General features: G+C 33.5%; 3 protein-coding genes and 1 non-coding gene across 13 annotated transcripts in view; 3 read left to right on the top strand and 1 right to left on the bottom strand.

Annotated features, from left to right (window-relative positions):
• The first annotated feature begins 484 nt into the window (after window positions 1–484).
• LOC132285448 (methylsterol monooxygenase 1-1-like) lies at window positions 485–6,729 on the top strand. Of its 2 annotated transcripts, XM_059787643.1 has the most exons (5): window positions 485–920; window positions 1,320–1,642; window positions 5,732–5,879; window positions 5,965–5,997; window positions 6,334–6,729. In XM_059787643.1, the coding sequence occupies exons 1-5, from the start codon at window positions 594–596 to the stop codon at window positions 6,412–6,414; spliced, it is 912 nt and encodes a 303-aa protein (XP_059643626.1). In that variant the 5' UTR covers window positions 485–593; the 3' UTR covers window positions 6,415–6,729. The 2 variants fall into 2 exon arrangements, with proteins under 2 accessions (XP_059643626.1, XP_059643627.1); XM_059787644.1 differs by lacking the exon at window positions 5,965–5,997.
• A 543-nt stretch (window positions 6,730–7,272) lies between these two features.
• TRNAK-CUU (transfer RNA lysine (anticodon CUU)) lies at window positions 7,273–7,345 on the top strand. Its single transcript has one exon. It is a non-coding gene; the product is annotated as a tRNA-Lys (tRNA).
• A 2,950-nt stretch (window positions 7,346–10,295) lies between these two features.
• Window positions 10,296–14,679, top strand: LOC132283779 (uncharacterized). Of its 3 annotated transcripts, none has more exons than XM_059785795.1 (2): window positions 10,296–12,929; window positions 13,989–14,679. In XM_059785795.1, the coding sequence occupies exons 1-2, from the start codon at window positions 10,730–10,732 to the stop codon at window positions 14,030–14,032; spliced, it is 2,244 nt and encodes a 747-aa protein (XP_059641778.1). In that variant the 5' UTR covers window positions 10,296–10,729; the 3' UTR covers window positions 14,033–14,679. The 3 variants fall into 3 exon arrangements, with proteins under 3 accessions (XP_059641778.1, XP_059641776.1, XP_059641777.1); XM_059785793.1 differs by having other exon boundaries at window positions 10,296–12,975; XM_059785794.1 differs by lacking the exon at window positions 13,989–14,679 and having other exon boundaries at window positions 10,296–12,979.
• Window positions 14,680–21,417: 6,738 nt separating this feature from the next.
• The window catches only part of LOC132283582 (SNARE-interacting protein KEULE-like), a 30,952-nt gene continuing 29,015 nt past the window's right edge, over window positions 21,418–23,354 (bottom strand). For all 7 annotated transcript variants that reach the window (XM_059785559.1, XM_059785558.1, XM_059785561.1 and 4 more), the window contains 4 exons: window positions 22,893–23,089; window positions 22,446–22,536; window positions 22,255–22,344; window positions 21,418–21,837 (listed from right to left, as the gene is read on the bottom strand). In XM_059785559.1, the coding sequence (XP_059641542.1) occupies window positions 21,775–21,837; window positions 22,255–22,344; window positions 22,446–22,536; window positions 22,893–23,089 (441 nt within the window). In that variant the 3' untranslated portion in view covers window positions 21,418–21,774. The remainder of the gene's footprint in view (window positions 21,838–22,254; window positions 22,345–22,445; window positions 22,537–22,892; window positions 23,090–23,354) is intronic.

Raw genomic sequence — 23,354 nt, 5'->3', positions numbered from 1 at the left:
ACATAATTTAAATACATATTTAAGTTAAATGTTAGAATAACCACTACATTTAAAATTGTCAATTATAACATTTTCTAAATGTATTAAACCAAGTAAGCAATCTTACCTTTTAAACTTCACCACTTGTACCGTCCCACTAAATTTAAATTGGGTGCAAATCAAGTGGATGGAAAAGATAAAAAAATCAACTTAATCTCAATTAAGCACACTACGAAATTTGATTCAAACTTGAGCACAATTCAACTTCATATTTGATTAGTCCAATCCAAACTTATTTTTATTATGAGCTCGGGTTAAAGTCAAAATAGGCCCCTACAAAAATACTAATAATAATGATTGATTTGTGTGACAAGGGAAGGCTTTGATTTTGGGTGGGGGAGGGAAGAGTATTAAATGTATTCACACATTCATTTACAACAAGTGACGTGGACTAGTGAGTACTAATGCGAATTATTATTTTTCCTTATTTAAATATTCCCGCATATTTTTAACAAACTAAACCACCCCCACAAACCCACTGTTTGTGCGCCTGCGACCCACTTTGTCCTCTACTCCCCACCGCCAATCTCCGCACCTCTCCGCCTCCGCCGCCCATGTTGCCCTACAAAACCATCCATGAGGCGGAGACCGCCCTCGGCCGAGCCCTAACCACCGTCGAAACCGTATGGTTCAACTACTCCGCCACCAAATCCGACTACTTCCTCTACTGCCATAACATTCTCTTCCTCTTCCTCGTATTCTCCGTCGTCCCGCTCTTCTACATCCTCATCGAATTCGTTTACAAGAAAATCCACATCTACAAAATCCAACCCAAAATCAAACTCTCCTATTCCGAAACCTTCAAATGTTACAGAGACGTAATGCGCATGTTCTTCTTCGTCGTTGGCCCTCTCCAACTCATCTCCTACCCTTCCATCAAAGTATGCCCCTCTCTCTCTCTCTCTCTCTCTCTTTATATATATATATATATATATATATATATATATATGATAACTATGATAGTTATTGCATTTTATTATTCTGATATTGGGTTTGATTATTTATTGCTTATTAATTGACTATTGTTGAAGATGATTGGGACTATAACGGGCTTGACATAGCCATCACTGGCCGAAATTATGTTGCTTATTTCACACACTGAAATGCATAATATGAGACAATTATGAATACATCCTTTTAGTATAACGATTTCGAATTGATTATTTATTGGTTTTCACTTAATTCTTATTGAAAATAATTATGTTGGTTATGCATATTTTATGTTATTATAATGATTTGGGTTTGAAATTTTATTGCTTATCACTTGATTATTGTTGAAGATTATTGGGATTCGGACGAGTTTACCATTGCCATCACTGAGTGAAATTGTTGCGCAATTGGGGGTTTATTTCATAATTGAGGACTATACGAACTATTGGATCCATAGGTTTCTGCATTGCAAATGGGGGTACGAGAAAATTCATAGGGTTCACCATGAATATACTGCACCGATCGGGTATGCAGCGCCATACGCGCACTGGGCGGAGGTTTTGATTCTTGGGATTCCTTCATTCCTAGGGCCTGCCATTGTTCCAGGGCACATGATTACATTTTGGCTATGGATTGTTTTGAGGCAGATTGAGGCCATTGAGACTCACAGTGGGTACGCATGCGCTGCCTTAAATCACTTTTTTTTAATGTGTTTGATGAATGCCATTTTCTTCTTTAGCTAAGTTGAGCTAATGATGGTTAACAGTAAAGTTGCTTTTATCATTCATTGTTCTGTTGTTTACTGTGTATTTAATTCATTTGAAACTGTGGATTTTGAATAATACTTTACTTTTTGGGCTTTGAAAGGAGGATCAAAGGGCGACCTCCTTTGGAGTTTCTTCTTTCTCTAGAGCCCCATTTTTTTTTAATCTTTTCTTAATTAAATAAAAATTTATTAATTTTTGTTTAGTATTATTATTATTTTTGGTATTTGATAATTGGAAGATAATTATATGTTATTGCGCTTGTTACATTGTTATATATTACTACATTTATTCACAATTAGGGTGTTTGCCAAAGTCACCCAATGCTCCTAAAGGGGTGCCATCCTCACGCAACGTGAGTGAATTGGGACTCTCAGAGGAAATCATTCCTTAATTCGTGAATTCAATTTTGTTAACCCTCAAATCTGTTTGCGAATTCTTGAATTCATAATGATTTTACATTCCTTGAATGATGAACAACCACAAGTGACAGTTATATATACAACGAAACAAAATATACCTAAAATTGAATAAAAACTGCCAGAAGCGCGCTGAACTAAAAATGAACCTATAATATTAAGAAAGGACAACAATTCTTACCATGTTGTTGCCCATTTCATATTGATAATTTTTCGTTTATGTTATTTATTTAATAATAAATGTCTTAATTATAAGAGATATCTAAACTAGTTCTTAACAGAATATAATAATCTGAAAATATTAAGTTTGTGCATGTGTGCAAACATGTGTATTTGCAAAAAGGTTGCGTATAAACTTATTAGTTTTATTTTATTTAGTTAAGATGCTTTTAGAATTTCTTAAATTAAATCTTTAACTTATAAAAATTTAAACATTATCTCTTTAAGAATTACAAATAAATGTATAGATTTTTGGACTTATACCCCTTTAAAAAAATATATATATAGCATTAATTTTTTTGTATTTTAACTTGGTAAAACATTATGTATCTCCTAACGTAGAAGAAATAATTTATGAGATTAATTTTTTATTGTTTCACCCAGTAATTGCCTTTAGCATATGTACAAATACCGAAAGTTTTTTATACATGCGCATGCTATCTATCTATTTATGATAGCATACAAGTGTAGAAATGCTCTGCCCAAATTTTAGATTTTGCCACTTTTTCGCTCTTGCTCCTGCTCTGTCTAACATAGGTGTTTGCTATAATTTATAGATGATTTAGGGCTTATTTGCCATCAAAAACGTCTTTTGCTTTTGCTGCTTTATATATGTGAATTTGGGTTTAGAATTTGGTTGATTTGAATCAGTAGTGGTGGAGTTGAAACTGTTAGCTCTTTTTTTCCTTTTTTTTTTTTTTTTTTTGATTAGGTAAGTATTAAGTACTCACACTGACACACCAATGGGCCATTAGCCCAATGGTAAAACCTCTCCTCCCTCAAAGGGGAGGTGAAACTGTTAGCTCCTTATAGCAAGGTTCAAGGTTAAAGGGGAAGTAATCTAATAATGTTGATTAAGAAAATTTAAATAATGAACATGTTTTACTCTTGGATCAAGAGAAATGTGGATTTTATGTCTGGAATGTCATTCTTGTGCATCATTGTTTCTTCCTCTATTTGTGTGGTTGCTTCATTATTGCCTTTAAAGTGCCTTGGGTCTTCTTCACTTTCCAGATATTACTCTGTGCTAACTTGGGAAGAAGTTTATATGAATTTCTTGAATTGTTATAGAGGTCTTATCTTTGATGGTTGTTTCATTTCATTGTCATCAATTGTTTTGCAATGTTATTATTTAGGAATATTAATTTTGGATTCTAGGTCCAATGTGTTAAAAGTTTTCAAGATCAAGTGTATGATCGAAATGAGTATATTACTATTGAAGAATCCATTTGTTGAATGTATAAAGAAATACTGTTTTATTCTTAATTAATTGAGCAAACAAAAAAAGGGAAATGAATAATAAAAGTGATTGAGAAGTTGAGCATAATTCAATGAAGAAAATGTGAATGATGGAGATAGAACCAATAAACTCTAAAAATGACTACTGAAAGTTGAAAATCTAATTGTAAATGATTTTAAAATTCAAATATAAAGAGATTCATTAGATCCTGTATTTGGGGCATGGGTCCTCGTGGATTGATTGCTGTAAATTTTAACTCTAGATTATATATATATATATATATATTATTATTATTATTATTATTATTTTATACACAAGTTAATCTTTTGTTTTAAAAGGTACCCCTGTTGCTATCTTTAATATTTTCTCATTTCAACATGGAAAGTCGATGAACAAATCTGTGAGTGATTTATTTATTTTTCTTGGAATAAATTCTTAAATCAAGTTTCTGAGACATGATTGTTGTGCAAACAATAAAGAAAAAGAAAAATGGAAAATTCTTACTTTGCTATGAAAATAATTCACGGTTGCATAGTTCTTCCGAAGGATTAAGTTTGCTAGTACTATTCGAGCTGCTTATAGTTGTTGAAGGCATGCCTGTACATTAATGAGCACTAAGCTTGTTAAGGTTTGTCATGTTGGCTCATTTTATGACAGGCAAGCCCTTTCAATTAGATGTGCATAAAGGCCTCAAGATCCCACTTTTTAGTAGATTTGATGCTCAATAAAAAGCAGGTTTTTTTTATTATTAATCATTTAATCATATCTTCCTCGTCCTTTTTCTCCCTTAACTTCTATTGGATGCCATGTCCTATAGTTAAATTATATAAAATATTTGGTATTCAGGACCACTTCTATATGTCAACTTGAATTACATTCCTCTAGTGCTCTGGTTCTTCATATGTATAAAAATTTACTTACCAAGAAAGTATACTTATGATAATATCATATATGCTTAAGGTTTGTATAGTTGTAGCCTTTTGTTATTGCATATTTGCCTGGTATTTGGTTTAGTTGTACATATATACAAATTCAGAGGACACATGCACATTCATTTAGCTATTCCTCCTAATTGACATGTCAAAAGAAATAAAATAATAATAATAACATCAATATTCCTTTTTCTTTTTTCTTTTAAAAATATTTTTGACTCGTTGGTGTTGCATATATTGAATTATATCAACTGTAAGTATATTATGCATTGCTTCATTGGTTTTGGCCTTACTGTCATGGACTTGGACCTTTCCAAGCTCACGTGCGGCCTTTAGACACATTACACTGCCCCTCGTGCTTAGGAGATCTTGGTGCTTAACACACCTTGAGCCTTTAATAATTACAGAGCCATTGATTATAAAATTAATAATAGGTTAGTTATTTGGTAGATAGTCGTTGATTATGTTGGTTTTCTTTCGTTTTTGCCTTTCTTAGCTATTAAATATAAAAAATATATGTAATGATGATTAGTTGGAGAACCAGATCAAATTATTGTTTTCTGGATTCCTTTTCTTCCTAAATTTGTTGTTTATTTATTTATTTATTATTATTATTTTTTATCATTTATGGAAGTTGAGTAAATCATAAAATTTTCTTTATAAATTCTTACCTGACCTGCAGCCTCTTGTCAATATGACTAGAGTCGAGTTTAACATATAAAAAGCATTGAAAATTTCTCTCAACATATACAAAAGTGATGAAAAGAATCTCTTTTGCTGAATTACACAGCTGGATGTACGGAAAGGCCAATTGAAGATAGTCTGGTTATGCGTATAAAAGACATGCTAGCACCAGCAAGGAGCACTAAGGAAGAGGGGATGGTATAAAAGATAAAAAGAAAAGAAAAGGCGGAGTTGGCCTTTTTCACTTGACATGAAATTGAATATGTGTAATGCTTTTTCTTGTTTGTCAATCCTCTAGCAAGATAAAAGATAAAAAGCAGAAAAAGCAGAGTTGGCCTTTTTCACTTGTATAGCAAGCTGTATTCCTTCTTTTTGGCTTACACACATTCAAATTGTAAAAGGTTTTGAAATGTGAGCAGGTGCTCTCTAACATTTCTGCTGGTCTTCTCCTACTTTAAGTATGTTTTTAGAGTATCTATAACGTGTCATACCACTACTACACAGGTACGACATTCCTTGGACTCCCACAAAATATATTCCATTTTATGGTGGTGCAGAATACCATGATTACCATCATTATGTTGGTGGACAGAGCCAGAGCAACTTTGCTTCTGTGTTCACCTACTGTGATTACATCTATGGAACTGATAAGGTAATTAGATAATCAGTTTCATGATTTTTATTTCAGAACAGCTTATGCTATAATGTTGTAATGCTTCTTTGGTTTATCTCACTAGGGCTTCCGGTACCAAAAGAGGCTCCTCCGGCAGGTAAAAGCTGCAGTTCTTTGTCTCTTTGTTTGTGTTGGTTGTTTGGCGGCTTGATTTGAGTTCTTCTTCCACATCTCTCTTTTTGTAGAATGTGCAAGGGGTTCATTCATTATCTAAGTCCTGGAGGCTTACTGATTTTTTAGAGCCTGTAATTGATTTCCATTATTTTTGTTAGAACTTTGGTTTATATGCTTGGTCTCAATGTTGGTGACATTATATGCTGGGCAGGAGGTGATAGATGCCCCTTTGTGTCATTGTGCAGCGGTGACCAAGTTTGATATGTTGTACTGCTTGAATGTTAGTTTTTTAAAATCATTACTTGTTTACGTTTTTCAGTTGAAAGATGAATTGAAGAGCAGTGGGCAACAAAATGGAGGCCAAAACAACATCCCTGGTGGAGATTTCAAATATGACTAAACATGGAGCTTCAGAACCGAAGACTAGCCATTGGTTTTTCCAGCATGCTTCTCAATAGTGACAACGCTTCGAACCTGATGTTCAAGTTCACATCATCTGTTGTTCTCACTTCTCACTATGCCATGGTCTGGAATATTAGAGATTTTTGGCTGTCTAGATGGAGATGACTGTGGTCTTTCGGTATTGTGATCCTTTGTAGTATGATGGGTGAATCTTGAAAACTCCGGGTTTAGGTGTATAACCTGATGTTTTTAAACAGTATGTTCAGTTCATTATCTTATAAATTGGGGGCTTATTGCTTCTGATTCTTGTGAATATGAATTCTGAGATGCTCATGTACTTAGAATACTTCGTACGGATGAAGCTCAGACAGTGGAAAACTTGGAAGTAATAAACTTTTAGCAAAATAGTCATGTTTTCAAATTACTTAATCATATCAACAATCAAATAGAAACAAATTATGTGAGCTACACAATAGAATGTTTCCTAGATTTATGAAATTCCAATTGCTTTTAATATGGGTTCTCAACATTACTCTTCAACCAGCATTGAGATGGAAACAAATGGCATTGAGATTAGAGGATAATTACATCGAGGTTTTTGCCTCAAAAAAATGCTCTAATATGGTAAATGAAAAACCCAAGCACTTCCTATGTTGTTCACTTTATGAATAGAACAGTAAGAGAGCTGAACCTCCGTATTTAAAACTTGTAAGGTTGTCAGTAGTTTTATTGTTCAACTTAACCCTAATTTATTAATGCAGAGTGGTGACGATAAATACCTTAACTCTAAAATATATATTCCAGTGGTTATGTAATTTATATATATGGAGAAGATACACCCTGCAAAACATTGAAAGCCCGTCTAGATCAGTTGGTAGAGCGCAAGGCTCTTAACCTTGTGGTCGTGGGTTCGAGCCCCACGGTGGGCGAGTTTGTTACCTTTTTTTATTTTTCCTTTCCTGGTCTCACCATTGCATATTTTTTATTTCTTTTATTAAGGATTCGTTTTTGGTACTCCCCATTTAGAAGTCTAGAAAGTAGAAACCTCATTATCTGTTATTTTTTAAGAGCTCTCGCAATTACTCGTCTTTGGACTTGACTCTTGACTATCTACCAAGTCTCATATTGAGGGTAATATTTTAAATCAGAAATTTGCAGAGTTGGAAAAGAATCAAACCCACACCCAAACACTAGATACCAATATTTTGTACTTAAAAGCTCCCTCTCCAACAACTCTGATCAGATGCGACATAGGAAACTCATGTTGGGTTAACTATAGTTACTTTTTAAGAAATGGCTCATCAATTAGCACAATATTTGGGGTCTTGGACCCAAGTATCAAGGAGACCTAAGTCTAGTTTCACCAACTGACCCTAAACAAGACATGGACTGATGGACATCACAAAAAATCACGGAGATTCAATAAATTTGTTTTTTTTTTTTTTTTTTAAATACCTTATAGGTAGTTTTACAAGTTTTGTGCGTGTAGGGATCTCATTAACTTGTATTTAATTTAAAGGAGTTGAGATTTTGAATCCCTTCGGGTTAACTCAGAATTTTGCTTAATATTTACTGTATTCTGCAGTAATAATTGAATGGTTAAAATGAGTCAAAATTGTTAGTACAAAAACTCAATTCCAATTTTGAGTTTAAAATCAAGAGATCTTCCCCCGAGATCTAAGAAATTGGGATGCATGGTTTTTGACCATATGACTAAACAAATGTGTAACAGACCTTCAGAAATTTAAAAACTCGTGTATATAATGTCAAATTTAAATTTAATAAAAAAATAAAAATCGACATTCTTCGCCATATTACTGTACATGTATCCATGTAATTGAGTGAAAAAGAAGAATCTTCAAAAGATTATGGTACATGTTTCCATGTAATTGTGCCAAAAAGAAAGACCAAATTAGCTCGTGAATGACTAAATCCATGTAATATATCACCTACCCTTGACGTCTCTTAATTGCAAATACATTGGTTGAAACTTTGTCAAGCCCATTCCCATGTTTGATTTGGTCAACAACACTGGCCCATCAAAAAACTGGTGGTTCTTAGGTTGCCTATTATATGCCCTTATTCTAACTAACACCACATGAAAAACAAGGCACAATAAGAGAGCCATATAAGCTTGTAATAGAAAATCCTCAATATCCTATATATGTCTTTGTATATGTATGTATGTATATATGTATATATATATATGGTATTAATGAAAATTAAAGAAACAAAATCCTCAATATCCTTAAATTTATATATATATATAGTATAAATGAAATTAAAGAAAGAAAACTAATGTCTAATGGGTTGAAAAAAAAAAAAAAAAAAAAAAAAAAAGGGGCTGCCCAATGTCTCACAAGACCCCACTACAAGGTCCAAAAGTCCCAAATATAAAACTCAATATCGAAGACCACTGGTCCACTGCTTTAAACAGCGTGGACTTCACGTTCTAATTAAGGAAGTGTGGTTTAAGAATCGTCGCTCCCTTCTCCAGCCCAACTCCTAGGGATGGCAAAATAGTCTATTTTCTCAAGCACCCACCCTCCCTTGTCCCATTTAAAATGGATTTCTTCATTTGATGATTTTAGGAGTTGTAATTAACTATAGGTAAATTCCACTGGCCTCTGGTTTATCAATATCCTATCTAAATCTATTTTTGAATTTATAATTTTATTTAGTTTCTTTAAAGTTGTTATTTATGTAACAGATTTTTCATATCGTGCATGTGCATCCGAAGATGTTGTTATTTATGTAACAGATTTTTCATATCGTGCATGTGCATCCGAAGATGAATAATTTGTATCAGCAACAGAAAATGTGAAATAAAAATAAATATTTCACTGATAGAAGAGATAAGTGGGATTACGAAATCAAGAAGGGGTCTATGTAAAATATTAACAAGTCTTAAGGGGACTAAGTATAATTTATCCTAAATTGTATAGTAAAAACTCAAACAAGTGTGAGGGGGACCGATAAAGGTTTTACTCGGCATCCTTCCATCCGGTTTATAATGCAAAAGTACTATTTTTTTTCCTTACACTTGATGTTATAAACAAAACTATTGTTGCTAGAAGAATATTAAAGTTTATTTAGTATAATTGTGTAAATTTAGAAAGAATGTTTATTTGATTTATATTCCTAAATAGAATAAGTTTTTAAATTTTGAGTGAAAAATTAAGAAAAAAATTTGAGTTAAAATTTAAACTGAGTCTAGCGGGAAACTTAAACCGTATGAAAGAATTTGTTTGTTAAATGATTTTGGACCGAGAATGTGCACGAGAATCACGAATGAAAACGTACCTCCACTAACTAGTAACTACAACGTCCTATGCATTATGAAGAGTGAGAAAATGGATCATCACAAATGCATTATATATGTGTGTGTGTGTGTAAGGAAGGCAGAGAAGTTATACAATTCTACTAATGACCTAGTAACATAGTATATTTTGTGCGCAATTGTAATATTTTATTCCAATAAATAAATATTTAAGCAGTTTTGTTGTAAAAGTTTTTTAGAACACAAAATTATTTTAACACAGGTCTTTTTAAAATTGAGTGTTGCTGAGTTTTTGTATCATTATATGGTTTTCATTTAATTAAAAATGGAAAATTATTTTTTGGGTGAGATATTCTAATTAGTAACCATGTGGATGGGATATTCTTCTCCACTCTCTAATAAGCAAATTGAAGTAAAATAAAAGTATGAAAATAATCTCATGTTTTTTTAAGGTTACATGCAATGCTAGAAAGAATTCAATTAAACAAAAAAATTTCTCTCTTTCTTTAACCAAGCAGAAGCTTTTTCCACTTGCACGTACAGCGCGTGATCATTACACTGACGTTTGGAACAACATGGTACATATCTCCACCCTGTTTCTCTACTCTCTCTACTCCCTTGACTCCTCTCTTCTTTTCTCTCTCTACACGCTCTCTCACTCTCTCCCCCCGAAACTTCTTTGCAGACAACTGAAAACAACCCATCACCGAGACCATCATCACAACCCTAAAGTACCAGATCGCCGGACTCCGGAATGGCCCTCTGGAGAACATCAAATTCCGTCCGCCGCCGTAGGCGTTTTCCGGTTAAATGCAGGGCTACGACCGTCAAACGGTCACCACCCTTATACCCTCCAACCATGGCAAAACCATAATCTAAAGTTCCAAAATAACCCTTCAGAAAACCAAACTAAATAGAAAAACCACAACTTTCCTTTTTCATCCACAACCATATATAGATATACACACACATATATATTTGATTATACTCAGCGATATATATTGCAAATTCATTCTGCAGTGTTGCTGATACAATGGCGGGAACAAATGCACCCACTCAACACGTTGAGTCTTCGTCAGTGTCACTCTCACCAGACGAGCTCGCAGCGAAGTCCCTGCAAAAACGATATGAAGGGTTGGTGATGGTTCGAAACAAAGCGATTAAGGGCAAAGGGGCTTGGTACTGGTCTCACCTTGAGCCCATTCTGGTTCACAATCCCGATTCGGGCTTGGCCAAAGCTGTGAAATTGAGGTGTTCTCTGTGTGAGTCTCTCTTCTCTGCTTCGAACCCATCGAGAACTGCTTCAGAGCATCTCAAGAAAGGAACTTGCCCAAATTACCATCATTTTCCCAAACCCATTTCATCAATTTCACCAATTTCGTCAATTTCTATGCCTCATCTGGTTTCGCCTTCCTCTGCTTCGCAGCAGCAGCACCACCGTAAGCGTAGTTCATCTTCTTCCGGTGGTCGTGGCAGTGGCGGCGGCGGTTCTTTGTATGGTCAGCAGCAGCAGCATTTGATGTTGTCTGGCGGGAAAGAAGATTTGGGGGCTTTAGCAATGTTGGAAGATAGTGTGAAGAAGCTAAAGAGTCCAAAATCATCGCCTGGTCCAACTCTAAGCAAGACCCAGATTGATTCTGCACTTGATTATCTTGCTGATTGGGTCTATGAGTCATGTGGGTCAGTCTCACTTTCAAGTCTCGACCACCCAAAGTTCAAAGCTTTCCTTAACCAGGTTGGTTTGCCGGCAATGTCGCGAAGAGAGCTCACCGGAGCTAGATTAGACGCCAAATTTGAGGAAGCCAAAGCAGAATCAGAAGCCAGAATTCGAGACGCCATGTTCTTTCAAATTGCTTCCGATGGTTGGAAATCAAAGAATGGTGGACAAGGGGTGGGAGAAAATTTGGTGAATTTGGCTGTGAATCTTCCCAATGGTACTAGTGTGTATCGGAGGGCAGTGTTCACCGATGGGTGTGTGCCTTCTAACTATGCAGAAGAGGTTTTATGGGACACAATCATAGACATTTGTGGGAACAATGTGCAACAATGTGTTGGTATAGTTGCAGACAAGTTTAAGGCCAAGTCATTGAGGAATTTAGAGGATCAACATCATTGGATGGTTAATCTTTCTTGTCAGTTTCAAGGCTTCACTAGTTTGATTAAGGACTTCTATAGGGAGCTTCCATTGTTCAATAATGTGATTGAGAATTGTTCGAAACTGGCTAATTTCGTCAATAACAACTCTCAAGTTCGAAATAATTTTCACAAGTATCAGTTGCAGGAGTATGGGCATGTTGGGTTATTAAGGGTTCCCTTGGGTGAATGTGAGAAATCAAACTACGGACCTGCGTGCACTATGGTTGAGGACATACTCAGCTCAGCACGTGCACTTCAGCTAGTGGTGCTAGACGAATCATATAAGATGGTGTCAATGGAGGAGCCAGTACTTGCAAGAGAGATAGAGGAGATGATGGGAAGTCCTCATTTTTGGAATGAACTCGAAGCGGTGCATTTGCTAGTAAAGCAAATCAAAGGAATGGCTCAAGAGATTGAGACTGAGAAGCCACTGATTGGGCAGTGTCTTCCCCTTTGGGATGAGTTTAGAGCGAAAGTGAAGGACTGGTGTTTGAAATTCCACATTTCCGAAGGGACAGTGGAAAAGGTGATTGATACGCGGTTTAGAAAGAATTATCACCCTGCTTGGGCTGCTGCATTTATACTTGATCCACTTTATTTGATTAGGGACACCAGTGGGAAGTATCTGCCTCCCTTTAAATGCTTGACGCCTGAGCAAGAGAAGGATGTCGACAAGCTTTTAACCCGGCTTGTATCAAGGGAAGAGGCCCATATTGTGCTAATGGAGCTTATGAAATGGAGAGCAGAAGGGCTTGATCCTGTATATGCACAGGCTGTACAGATGAAGCAGAGAGACCCCAATACTGGGAAGATGAAAATTGCCAATCCTCAAAGCAGTAGGCTTGTGTGGGAATCTCACCTCACCCAGTTTAAGTCACTAGGGAAAGTTGCAGTTAGGCTCATCTTCCTTCATGCAACTTCATGTAGGTTCAAGTGCAATTGGTCTTCCTTGAGAGGGGTCAGTGCCAATGGTCACTCAAGTGCAGGTTTGGAGAGGGCTCAGAAAATGATATTTATTGCTGCTCATTCGAAGCTTGAGAAGCGGGATTTGTCCAGTGATGAAGAAAAGGATGCAGAGCTGTTCGCCCTGGCAAATGGTGAGGATGATGTGCTTAATGAGGCTCTTCTTGTTGCATCTTCAGTGTAACATCTTTTTCTCCTTTAGAATTTTATATTTGTAGGACTTATTATTCTTTTCACTATCACTTTGTTCTTATTATTTATTCCTTTTTTATAAGTTTTGGGAGGTAGAGCATATTGATAAGAAATTGAATTATGTTACTGCTGTAGATCCTCTTGTTTCGAGAGATTGCTCATCTCTCATGAAGCATAATTTTCATGTTTTTGATTTGCAAAAAGGAAACCATTCTTGTAAAGATAAAAGAATGTTACATAAACATGAGTTGTTGAACTGGAAGATTGTAGTAGTCTTTTAATTCCTCAAATAATTTGAGATATATATTATCAATGAAGGGGAAGGTTTTTTATTTATTTTTTGGTCTGTTTGTTTGTCTCTCTTTTGCATTTAAGTTCAAACTATGAAGTTATTACATTTATCAATTTTGTCGATTTATAGTTCTCCATTATATGCTTCTATACAGAGGCCTAATTTGTAGCTAACTTGTGATTTCAAAGCTTTGCTTAGAATATATATACCCCAAGTCTAGGTTCAGTTTGCACAATTCACAGCAGTGCTCATATGAAGCTTACTATTTCCACCCCTAGTGTTGTTACAAAAACCATGCAAGGTTCTTTCCCTTTGTGAGGATATCTAGCCTCATCCTCAGTTTATTTTTTTACTTAGCTTTTACTTAGCTACTGAGCCTTCAGGCTAATTCATTTATTGAAATTACATATGAAATAGTAGTATTCACAACAAACTAAAACTCTTTGCACCTGCAATGATTAGATTCTAATCTTTCCCCTCATTTATTCTTTTTTGTTACTTCATTTTTCTTATGACTCAATTTTGTTTACGACACCAATCATGTTATCTCTGTGTGCTTGACACATCAGGTCTTGTTAAAAGAGATAATTTTTTTTCCATCTGTGGATGAAATTTGTCTAAAATGTTGAATAAATATCACTGTTATTTCAAATGAAGAATGAGCTGGAATATCATGCTGGTTCAATATTTGTGTTTTTTTGTATGGCAGAGGCAGTCAACAAAGATATAGTTGGATTGAAGAAGCCACCATAAGATGCTTACTTGGTGACACAAATTGGTTAGATCATGATTGAAGTGGATTTTTCGGAGAGGATCCAAGAAAAGACTTCGATATGGAATTCTCTGTCAAGTTTCTTTTTGAAAAAGGCCGGAGGTTGCTCGGACTTGCAAGCCACAGTTCCCGACATGTGTCAACAACCTCGGAAGGACCTGAGCTGGAGTAGCACTGCCCTTCTGTTGTTATCTCATTCCTATCTTCTGGTTTGTGTGCCTTTAGGAGAATGGAGCCCCACCAGCAAAGAAGTGGACGTCTGTTTCCAAGTTTTGGTTGTTACAAAGAGAGAGATAAGGGCCCTTAAGTTAAATCAACTTTGGCTAACTTCTCTTTAAAACATTCCAAAGCCTGTGATTTCATGCAGAGTCATGGGATTATGCCCCCCATGATTGTGAAAAAGGTGTTGGGAGGACCCAAAGTTAGAGAGATTGTCGGCATGAAGCAACACAGAAGATGCTTGCTAGCGATTCATCATTCACCTATAAGTTAAAACTGGTTTTGTAGCCTAATAATACTGTACGCCTAGCCGAAATTTTTGGGGATTGTTATTGTATTTTTTGCACTTGTTATGTGGTCGTGATTCTATAACAGTATAGTGGGGACGGTGATGCATATTCATTCTGAACTCTCTCTAATTGTGTGTGGTTTCTCATCGTACTAAAATTCCTGCAACACTCTGGTTGTAGCCTATTTCTTTTGTTCTTGATCCGCTTTTTCTGTTAATGTTCACTACGCATATATTTCTCATACAGTGGTGAAGATTGTGGTTTCATCCAGTATATGTTCATAACTGTTAAGCTTATAGTTTGTGTTCACTTATCGATTTTTGTGAAAATATGTTAGCCAATACATGTAGTTCCGAATTTTGATTAAATCTCCTTACATTTAATTTGTATATGATCTTGCAGGAAAAACAAGTTTATTCATATTTCGCATCTTGAATTCTTATCTTACAGAAATGTAATCCTTCTTAGGGATATGGGAAAATAAAATAAAATAATATAATATAATAGCTCTTGGGATTTTGGAGATCGAGCACTTGGTAGTTTCTTGATGTTAAATTAAGACATGTTTAATGCGGGTCACTCTTACTTAATCAAGAAGTAGCAGTAAAAAAGAATAATGAGTTCTTTGTTTCATTTACCAAATGTAATAATTATATTCTATTCAAAAAGTTGAAATAATTAGTAATAACCACAACAATTATAGTAGTAATCTAGTGGAGTATTACGTACTCTATGAATGACATTTACACTAAACAAAATCCGAGTCACTTCACTTCTTCATGTCGGTAGCTCAACCGGCAAGTTTGAGTCATTTGACCAGTGGGATAGTTCAACAGCACTCAAATTTATTTTTTTATTTTTCATTTTTTATTTTTCATACAATATATCTCAATGCAGCTATATGTTACAAAGACAAACTTCGTCTTCAAATTCAAATAAAGAAGTATAGTACTATCTCCGCCCCAAAAAGTATGTCTTGTTTGGGATTCTCCAAACAGGACATCATTTTTAAAATTGAGAGAGTATTATATAACTTGCTAATCAATATAAAATTTTGTTTTAATATGAACATCTCTCAATAATAATACATGTTAATAAATTTTTTTCGAAAAACATCATCAATTAATTAGAGTCGAAAATTCATAATTTTGCATGAGCATTGTAATTGTACATGTGCAAGCTAATCATAACCATAAATTAATCATATTCCCCAAACAAGACATCCTTTTTAAAATTGAGAGAGTATTATGTAACTTGCTAATCAATATAAAATTTTGTTTCAATATGAACATCTCTCAATAATGATACATGTTAATAAATTTTTCTCGAAAAACATCATCAATTAATTAGAGTCGAATATTCATAATTTTGTATGAGCATTGTAATTGTACATGTGCAAGCTAATCATAACCATAAATTAATCCTTTATAACGTGAGATAAATACCTTATCATGTTTTTTACTCATTCCATGATATATATATGCATTTACACTACGAGTCCATGACACACGGAGAGAATAAAAAGCAATACTATAATCAAATTTCACTTTACCAACTCAATCATTGTACTGTAGCTATATGTAATTGTTAGTCATAATCACAAATTATACACATGTATCATGAGAAGTCATTGACAAAGCATAATAATTATCATTTACTTAAGGTAAGTTCTAATGAAAAACTATCTCCATCATTTACCCTCATCATACAAATCCCTTAAGACTTTGTTTGGTATAACAAGAAGAAAAAATAAAAGTTAGTAAAGATAACATTATTAGTTATGATATCGAAGAAAACAATGTTGTTAGTTTCTGACTTGTTTGATTAATTAATGAAGAAAAGTATACTGTTAATTTATATCATGTTTGGAAAAGATAGCAAAGACAAGTACGGACTTATATGTAATTATTGCCCCCACCAAAACTATTAAAAAAATTCACTATTACCCCAACCTACATAATTTTCTGAATCTGTCCTGAATGGGGACAGAAGAAAAGAAATTAAACGATTGTTTTATTTTGACGCAAGTGGTGAAAACTAAAATTGACTTGTTCTAGAAAACATAATGTAATTCTAATCGTTTTCTCGTATTCTTCAACTTTGAAAGAATAAGAAAATCATTTGCAAGGGTTTAGTCAGTTGCTCGTTTTTCTTTCGGACTTGCTTCGTTTGTAATTCTGAAAATAGTTCTAAAAAATTCTGATAACAGAAACTGCTTTCAGATAAAATCTTTTATAATTCTCTGAAAACAGGTATTTTTATAAGAGTTTTTTAAAAACTAAATTAAGTAGAGATTTTTATACTATTTTCAGTTTTCTATTCTAAGAACAGAAAACTATTTTTATAGTTACAAACAAAAAAAAGTCTCACTTTTCTTTATTTTACCGACACTAACTCTCGTGAAATTAATGGATTAATTGAGTGAAGTGGGTAGAAATAAAACTAGAATGAGTGGAGTATAGTGTAATTTAGAAGAAGTAAAATAATAGTAAAACTGACTTCTCACCAACTGAGAGGGGACAGTGTGGACTTATCTTTATAGGGGTTGAGCTCTTTCACTAGAATGTATGGTATTGTACACATATCTTCATTAATGGTTTTTGGTGATGTTAAAAAGAAGGTATGATGATTAGTGTAGTAGGATGCCTATTTCTCTTTCTACAAGAATCTTTCCCTTCCCAATGCCTCCTCATTATTAAACTTCATTTCTTTCAGTTTTATTTATACCCTCCACGTGTTAATCTCAATATCTTTTTTTTTTTTTTTGTTTCTTTTAAAAAAAAAATTGTTGTAATTAAAGATATATTAAAGTTAAAATCTAGAAAATTAAATTATGTTATGTTTAGCCGAATTGGTACAAAATTTAAAGTAAACTTCCTTCATTCCTAAATCAAAATTATCTATTTAATGTCCCCGAACATAATATTAATATAATTAAAGATTTTGAAACGGTTGTGGCACCACGTTTAGGCATGAAACATGGCTTATATGCTGGTGTTGGCCATCGATTGAGGCAATTCTCATATGTTGAAAAACACATTGTGACTAACGTCTTTATTTTACAGGAGTGTCGGGTTTAAAAGTTTATAGTCTTTGATTCAAGAGCATATATTTTATATATATACTATATAATAATATTAGGTTGGTAAGAAAAACACATATTTACATCATTACATGTCCCCTATGGCTATGGGACTAAAAAACCATCAATATAAACACATATTCACTGGTCTACAAACTTTTGTTACAAGCCTATACGGATCAATCTGAAAAATGAAATGACTTCTCATAATAAACTCCAACCCAAAAACTATATACATGAAAGATAAGTGAATTTATATACGTGCTTATTTGTTGAGTGCGTGATTTTATTAACATAAAATGTCCTCCTTGTATATATATATATATATATATATATATATATATTGGAATACCACGTTTGAAATGCGGTTGTTGGGACACCTAATTGTTAACGCAATGCATCTGCAACTCCAATTGGATGGACCACCCATGATTTGGAATGTTTGTGCTATAAATAATATATATAACCACTAGAGAAGTTATAACAATAATAATGAAATTAAATTTGAATAATGATAGTAATGTGGACCGGTGTTGTTTTTATAGTCCACACATGTTTCGTAGCTTTTGAATTTCCATTCTCACATTCTCTTTCGCTTTCACACTTATCTTGTGTGACTTAGGTTAAGATTACGTCGTATTTATTAAATTAGATGAATTTAGCTAAATATAACCTCAATTATTTTTTATAAATGGTTTATCTTCTTGCTGCTTTTCTGAAATGGGCATGGCCTCATCCTTCTCTTCTTTAATTTGTTTTAAGTCTTCTTTTACACACACCGACACACACGTCAAAATATAATACATATATGAATTCTTCTATCTTGTAATTAATATAATCAAAATAATGAATTATTTTTCTATATTATTCGAATTAGCGGTTAGTAGTCTGTAATTTGTTTTTCTTATTATAAAAGTAACTCGACATTTTGTTGTATTCATCTAAATTTTCATAATTTTTAACATAATGATAATTTGGGTCTCTCTCCATAATAAACAAAAGAAATTATTCAAAAAATTAAACAAAAATCCAAATAAAATGAAATTAAATTTTGTTTCGTTTTGGTTTGGGTTGAATCATGAAATAATTCATTTTTATAACAACCGAAGGTATGTAATTAATTAGGTTTAGCGGTTTAGAGTTGACAAATAATAAACTAAATTAAATTGTACCATTGTAGTTTGGAATCTCGTGGCACAATATACTCATGGCACAATGTGGGTAGTTGTAATCTCTCTCACTTTTTATTTTTATTTTTTAAAATTTTTTAATAATTTTTTGACTTTTAAATTTAGTTCAGTTAGAACTTAGCTTTCATATACAACAAAACAAATCATAGCTATCATTCTTTGCACTAATTATTATATGTTGTTTGTTATTATTGCTGTAGTTAACTTTCTTGATCTTATCTTCTTCTTTTTTATAATTGCATACAGCACCATAGATTAATTAAACAATGAACACACCATATATATATTGTATTGTATTGTGATTATGATTAATCAGACAGATTTAGCTGATTTAGTGCAATTATAACTTTGATTAATCATTCAAAAATACTGCATTAATTTATATTTTTGAGTTAATGATTTGTTAAATGAATTGCATGTGTTAACTTTTTCTTTGTCCACATTTTTCGGGGTATCATCATGCTTTAACTTTAATTACTAGTAGTGCATAATTTTTAACGTAATATCGATTACATAATAATGATAATACAAACACACATTACAAAATAAAGCAACGCAACCAAAAAAAAAAAAATTAAAAAAAAAAACACAATACGATCATGGATACAGAAAAAAAAGCAACATTTAAATAATATATATTGTCATGTGTGAGTATTTCAAATTGATAAATTTAAATAATAATTATTTGTCATGTTATATATATTGTCACTAAAATTTCTTAATAAAATATTTTGACAAATAAGTTGGGAGTTGAGGATTAAATTACATGGATAAATTTTGGATTAAAACCATCAAATATCTAACACTTATATTTTTTTAAGGAATCAGGGACTTTTTAAAACAATTATATTATGATATTACACTTTAAGATTTATATTTTAATATTCAAAACTTGTTAAATATGTGCCTTGAAGTATTTTTTTCAATTATTAAATTTGGATATATAACCAAAATATCAAAGTGATATTTAAAAATAAAAATATATTTAAAAATTATATATAAAATATTAGACATTTATTCACGGGTAAGCGTGTGTTGATACGGAACACTCTCCCTTATTGAAGGATATACGGTTCACGGCGTAATGCATTGTAATAGGTATACAGTAGGGACGAATGTAATCGTCCTCCCAGCATCATCAGAATTGAAAATCCAAAAGTACCCTATATTTGAAATGGATTTGCTTCTTTTTGGCAAGGATATAATCGTCCTTCCAGCATCATCAGCAAGAGTGGGCATTTCTTCAAAAGAAAATTACTTTGCACCTAATTCACACTCCTTGCCAAAAAATACAGTCAAAAACCCACTTGATTCGAAAAAAGTGGGATCCACTAGTTTAGACTTGTGTATTGGGTCTGTGAGGTCGGTGCATGTAGCCCCGTTCGCTTCTTCAAAAGATGCCGCTATATATATATATATATATATATATATATATATATTATGTTAGTACCCGTAATATTTATAGGCATAAATTTTAAACTTCCAAGTTTATTGGGTAGAATATGTATATTTTTGGTCCACTTTTTGGAGGCTTGTTTGCTATTGTTTTCCATGTGACAAGATATGATGAACATGACAACCAAAAAAGTATCAGTGTAAGTATATAAAATCATATACATTCTAGGTTCATGAAACCTAACCTGTGAGCCTTGCCTAATAATGATACTAATACTAAAATTTAGTTTTATAGCCATATATATTTTTTGATGTGTGTGAGTGTACACGCGTGCATGAATACATAATGGTAGTTTGTACGTGAAAAAATATATAAAAATAAATAAATAAATGAAAAAAAAAAAAAAAAAGAAGGTAAATTACACTTGTCTTCCCTCTACTTTGAATTTGTTTCACTTGTCTCCCTTGTGTTTTGGCATATTACATTACCCCTCTAATTTGCACGTTCTTAACAAATACCCCTATTGTTAGTGACAGTAACTGCCAGCAATGGTCGATGCTGACGTGGTTAAATTTGAAGATTTATATGACAAAAATACCTTACGATATTTTCCATTTAAAGTTATTTTTATATAACAATATTGGCAAAAGGATAATTTCAGACTTCAACACCATTATCTAAGAAGAGGGTAACCGTTATATGCCAAAACAAAAGGAGGTAAATGTAACAAACCAAAACTAGAGATAAGGTAAGCGTAATTTACCCCCCAAATATATATATATATATATATATATATATATGTTTGGAAGAATTCTTGCAATATTTCATCATCGAGTTTGCTCACCTTTTTGAACACATCGCAAGGCTATGTTGTTCTTTCTGCTCCAGTAACCTCTGTGACATTAGAAACAATTCTGCAGACCATAGAAAACTTATATTTTGACCAATCCAACTGGCAGTGAGCCTGAGACACTGATTTTTCAGATCATAGTTTTGCCATTTTCGTGCTCCCCGAAGGTCTCTGCTTGCAGTCATACACACGCGATAACATTAATTCTGGATTTTACAAGTTTCTGAGTATCATAAATTATTGAGAATATATACAACAATGGCAGATTGCAGATGCTGATGAAAAGAAACCAGCACTCTATGTTGACCAACTAATCAGCGAAAAATCAGGTAACAGACAGATAAAAATGGCTTTGGAATATTATTCTATAACTTGTCACAGATTTCAAATTGGTCAATTGCATCGATAAGAATAGTATTATACACACACAGGGTCGCTTACATGTCCGGAACAGATCAATTACAATACAAAAGCCCAAAGGCGTGAGAATGTCAATGGAGCCAAATCAAAGGTCACGATCCTGCATGCTACCAGAAAACTATCAAACCTATCGTTCAGCTGATCAAGCTCGTGACAGACATTGCATCAATGTTAAAAAATGGATTCAATGATTTTATACATGGATCTATAGTTACAAACTGGACAAGAGGACCGGGAAAAAATTATGTTTCCAGCTTCTTAAATCCACCCATGTCTTCAAATTTGAAGATCATCCAGTGAGAGTTCGTTGAGTTCGTTTGCCGTAAGCAGCTTCAGTTTCTGCAACTCAAATAAATCAAACATTGTTAGAAAGGTATTGAAGCTTTGTTACGGATTTACTTGGTATTACAATAGTTCTGGCATATTCAAAATTTTACACCAAATTTAATACTATATCTACAAAAATACAGGATTCGCTACAATGGCTCAAGTCACAACAGTAAGGGCAGTGTCCCCTATAATTTGCATCTGTTAGAAAATACATTATATTTGAAAGATATTTGATGTAACGAAAGGTTAAAAGAGCTAATGTAGGTCCTAATAAAGATATACATCACAGACAAGACCATGATAAATTGTGGTATACAATATAGAAGGACCCAAATCTAAGGTCCCGACCTTATGTATTTTACTGAAGTACCCAATGGTTTGAATTTCAATTAATGAACATCCAGAGAAAAGAAAGAAATTAAGTACCGTGATAAATTGTGGTGGATCATCAAGACTTGAAGATCCTAAAACAATCTCCCTTTTCAGCTTTGTTGTTAACTTGTGACAAACCCGTAGCTGAGAATGAATAAAATTTTGTAACACCAATAAATGCCAGAAAACAGCAATGGTTCTTTGCTTTATTTCAACTAAATGGATAAGAGAGAGTTCATTCATACCTCAGATCGAGTTGCTCCCCCGACAATAAATACAAAAATTCGCTGACCCATCTTTCTGGTATCACTCGATGCATGCCTCAGAATTGAATCACTACAAGATGGAAAGTAATAGAGGAATAAGATTCTGTTAGTAAAGAAATAATGGATGCAAGTGGCAAAAAAAATTATAACAGCTGGGAGGAGGGAGGAACTTCTTTTAGTAGGTTTATTTGTTAGCTCCTATATGCATCTGTATAATTAAAATCAGGAGATAATAGCCATGGAGGGGCATCACATTTTCAAAAACATTAAAGAAAGGAGAAAACAATAGATGAGAAACGAGATGAATGGATAACAATTTTAGCAGACATCAGCAGGCTGCTGAATTCTGTGGTTCATCTCCCTAGTTCAAGCAACTCCTATATTCAGAAACTAATAAAGCAATTAGGAGAACATTCATAGAAATACCTTGAATATCCATCATCAGAGCCTCGAGGCCTAGCCCACGTTGCTGTTCGTCTTGATCTCATTGAATGAGCAGCTGGAGCTGGAATTGTCTGAACTGGCACGGTCTGGGAGGTCCCATGGAAAGTTGGACTCGGGTCATTCATACATGGGTAATCATTCTTTGGTAATTCACGTTTGCTAAGTTTTTCAACAAGTTCCTGAAAGACAAAATGAACCTTGGGTTGAGTAATCCATCCCTTCTATAGAATGTAAATATGGGCAATACGACAAGATAATTGATTCTGTTCCTGAACATCCAACAAGTTTTACATTGGCATGTTTTATTTGGATCATATCGTCATTTGCACAGTCAGTTACCATAATCACCTCTAAAAGATGAACAAAATATGTGAAAAAAATGGTGAAACTTAAACTTAGCTCGCCATCTTGTTTCTCCCGTCTTGATATCATCAACAAAAACTA

This window comes from Cornus florida, unplaced genomic scaffold, assembly GCF_030987335.1.
Source record: "Cornus florida cultivar Cherokee Brave unplaced genomic scaffold, ASM3098733v1 CherokeeBrave_3.0.0_Hap2_Chr11, whole genome shotgun sequence".
In the NCBI taxonomy this organism is placed as follows: domain Eukaryota; kingdom Viridiplantae; phylum Streptophyta; class Magnoliopsida; order Cornales; family Cornaceae; genus Cornus; species Cornus florida.
Note: the sequence above shows the minus strand (reverse complement) of the source record. Positions and strands in the feature narration are given on the sequence as shown.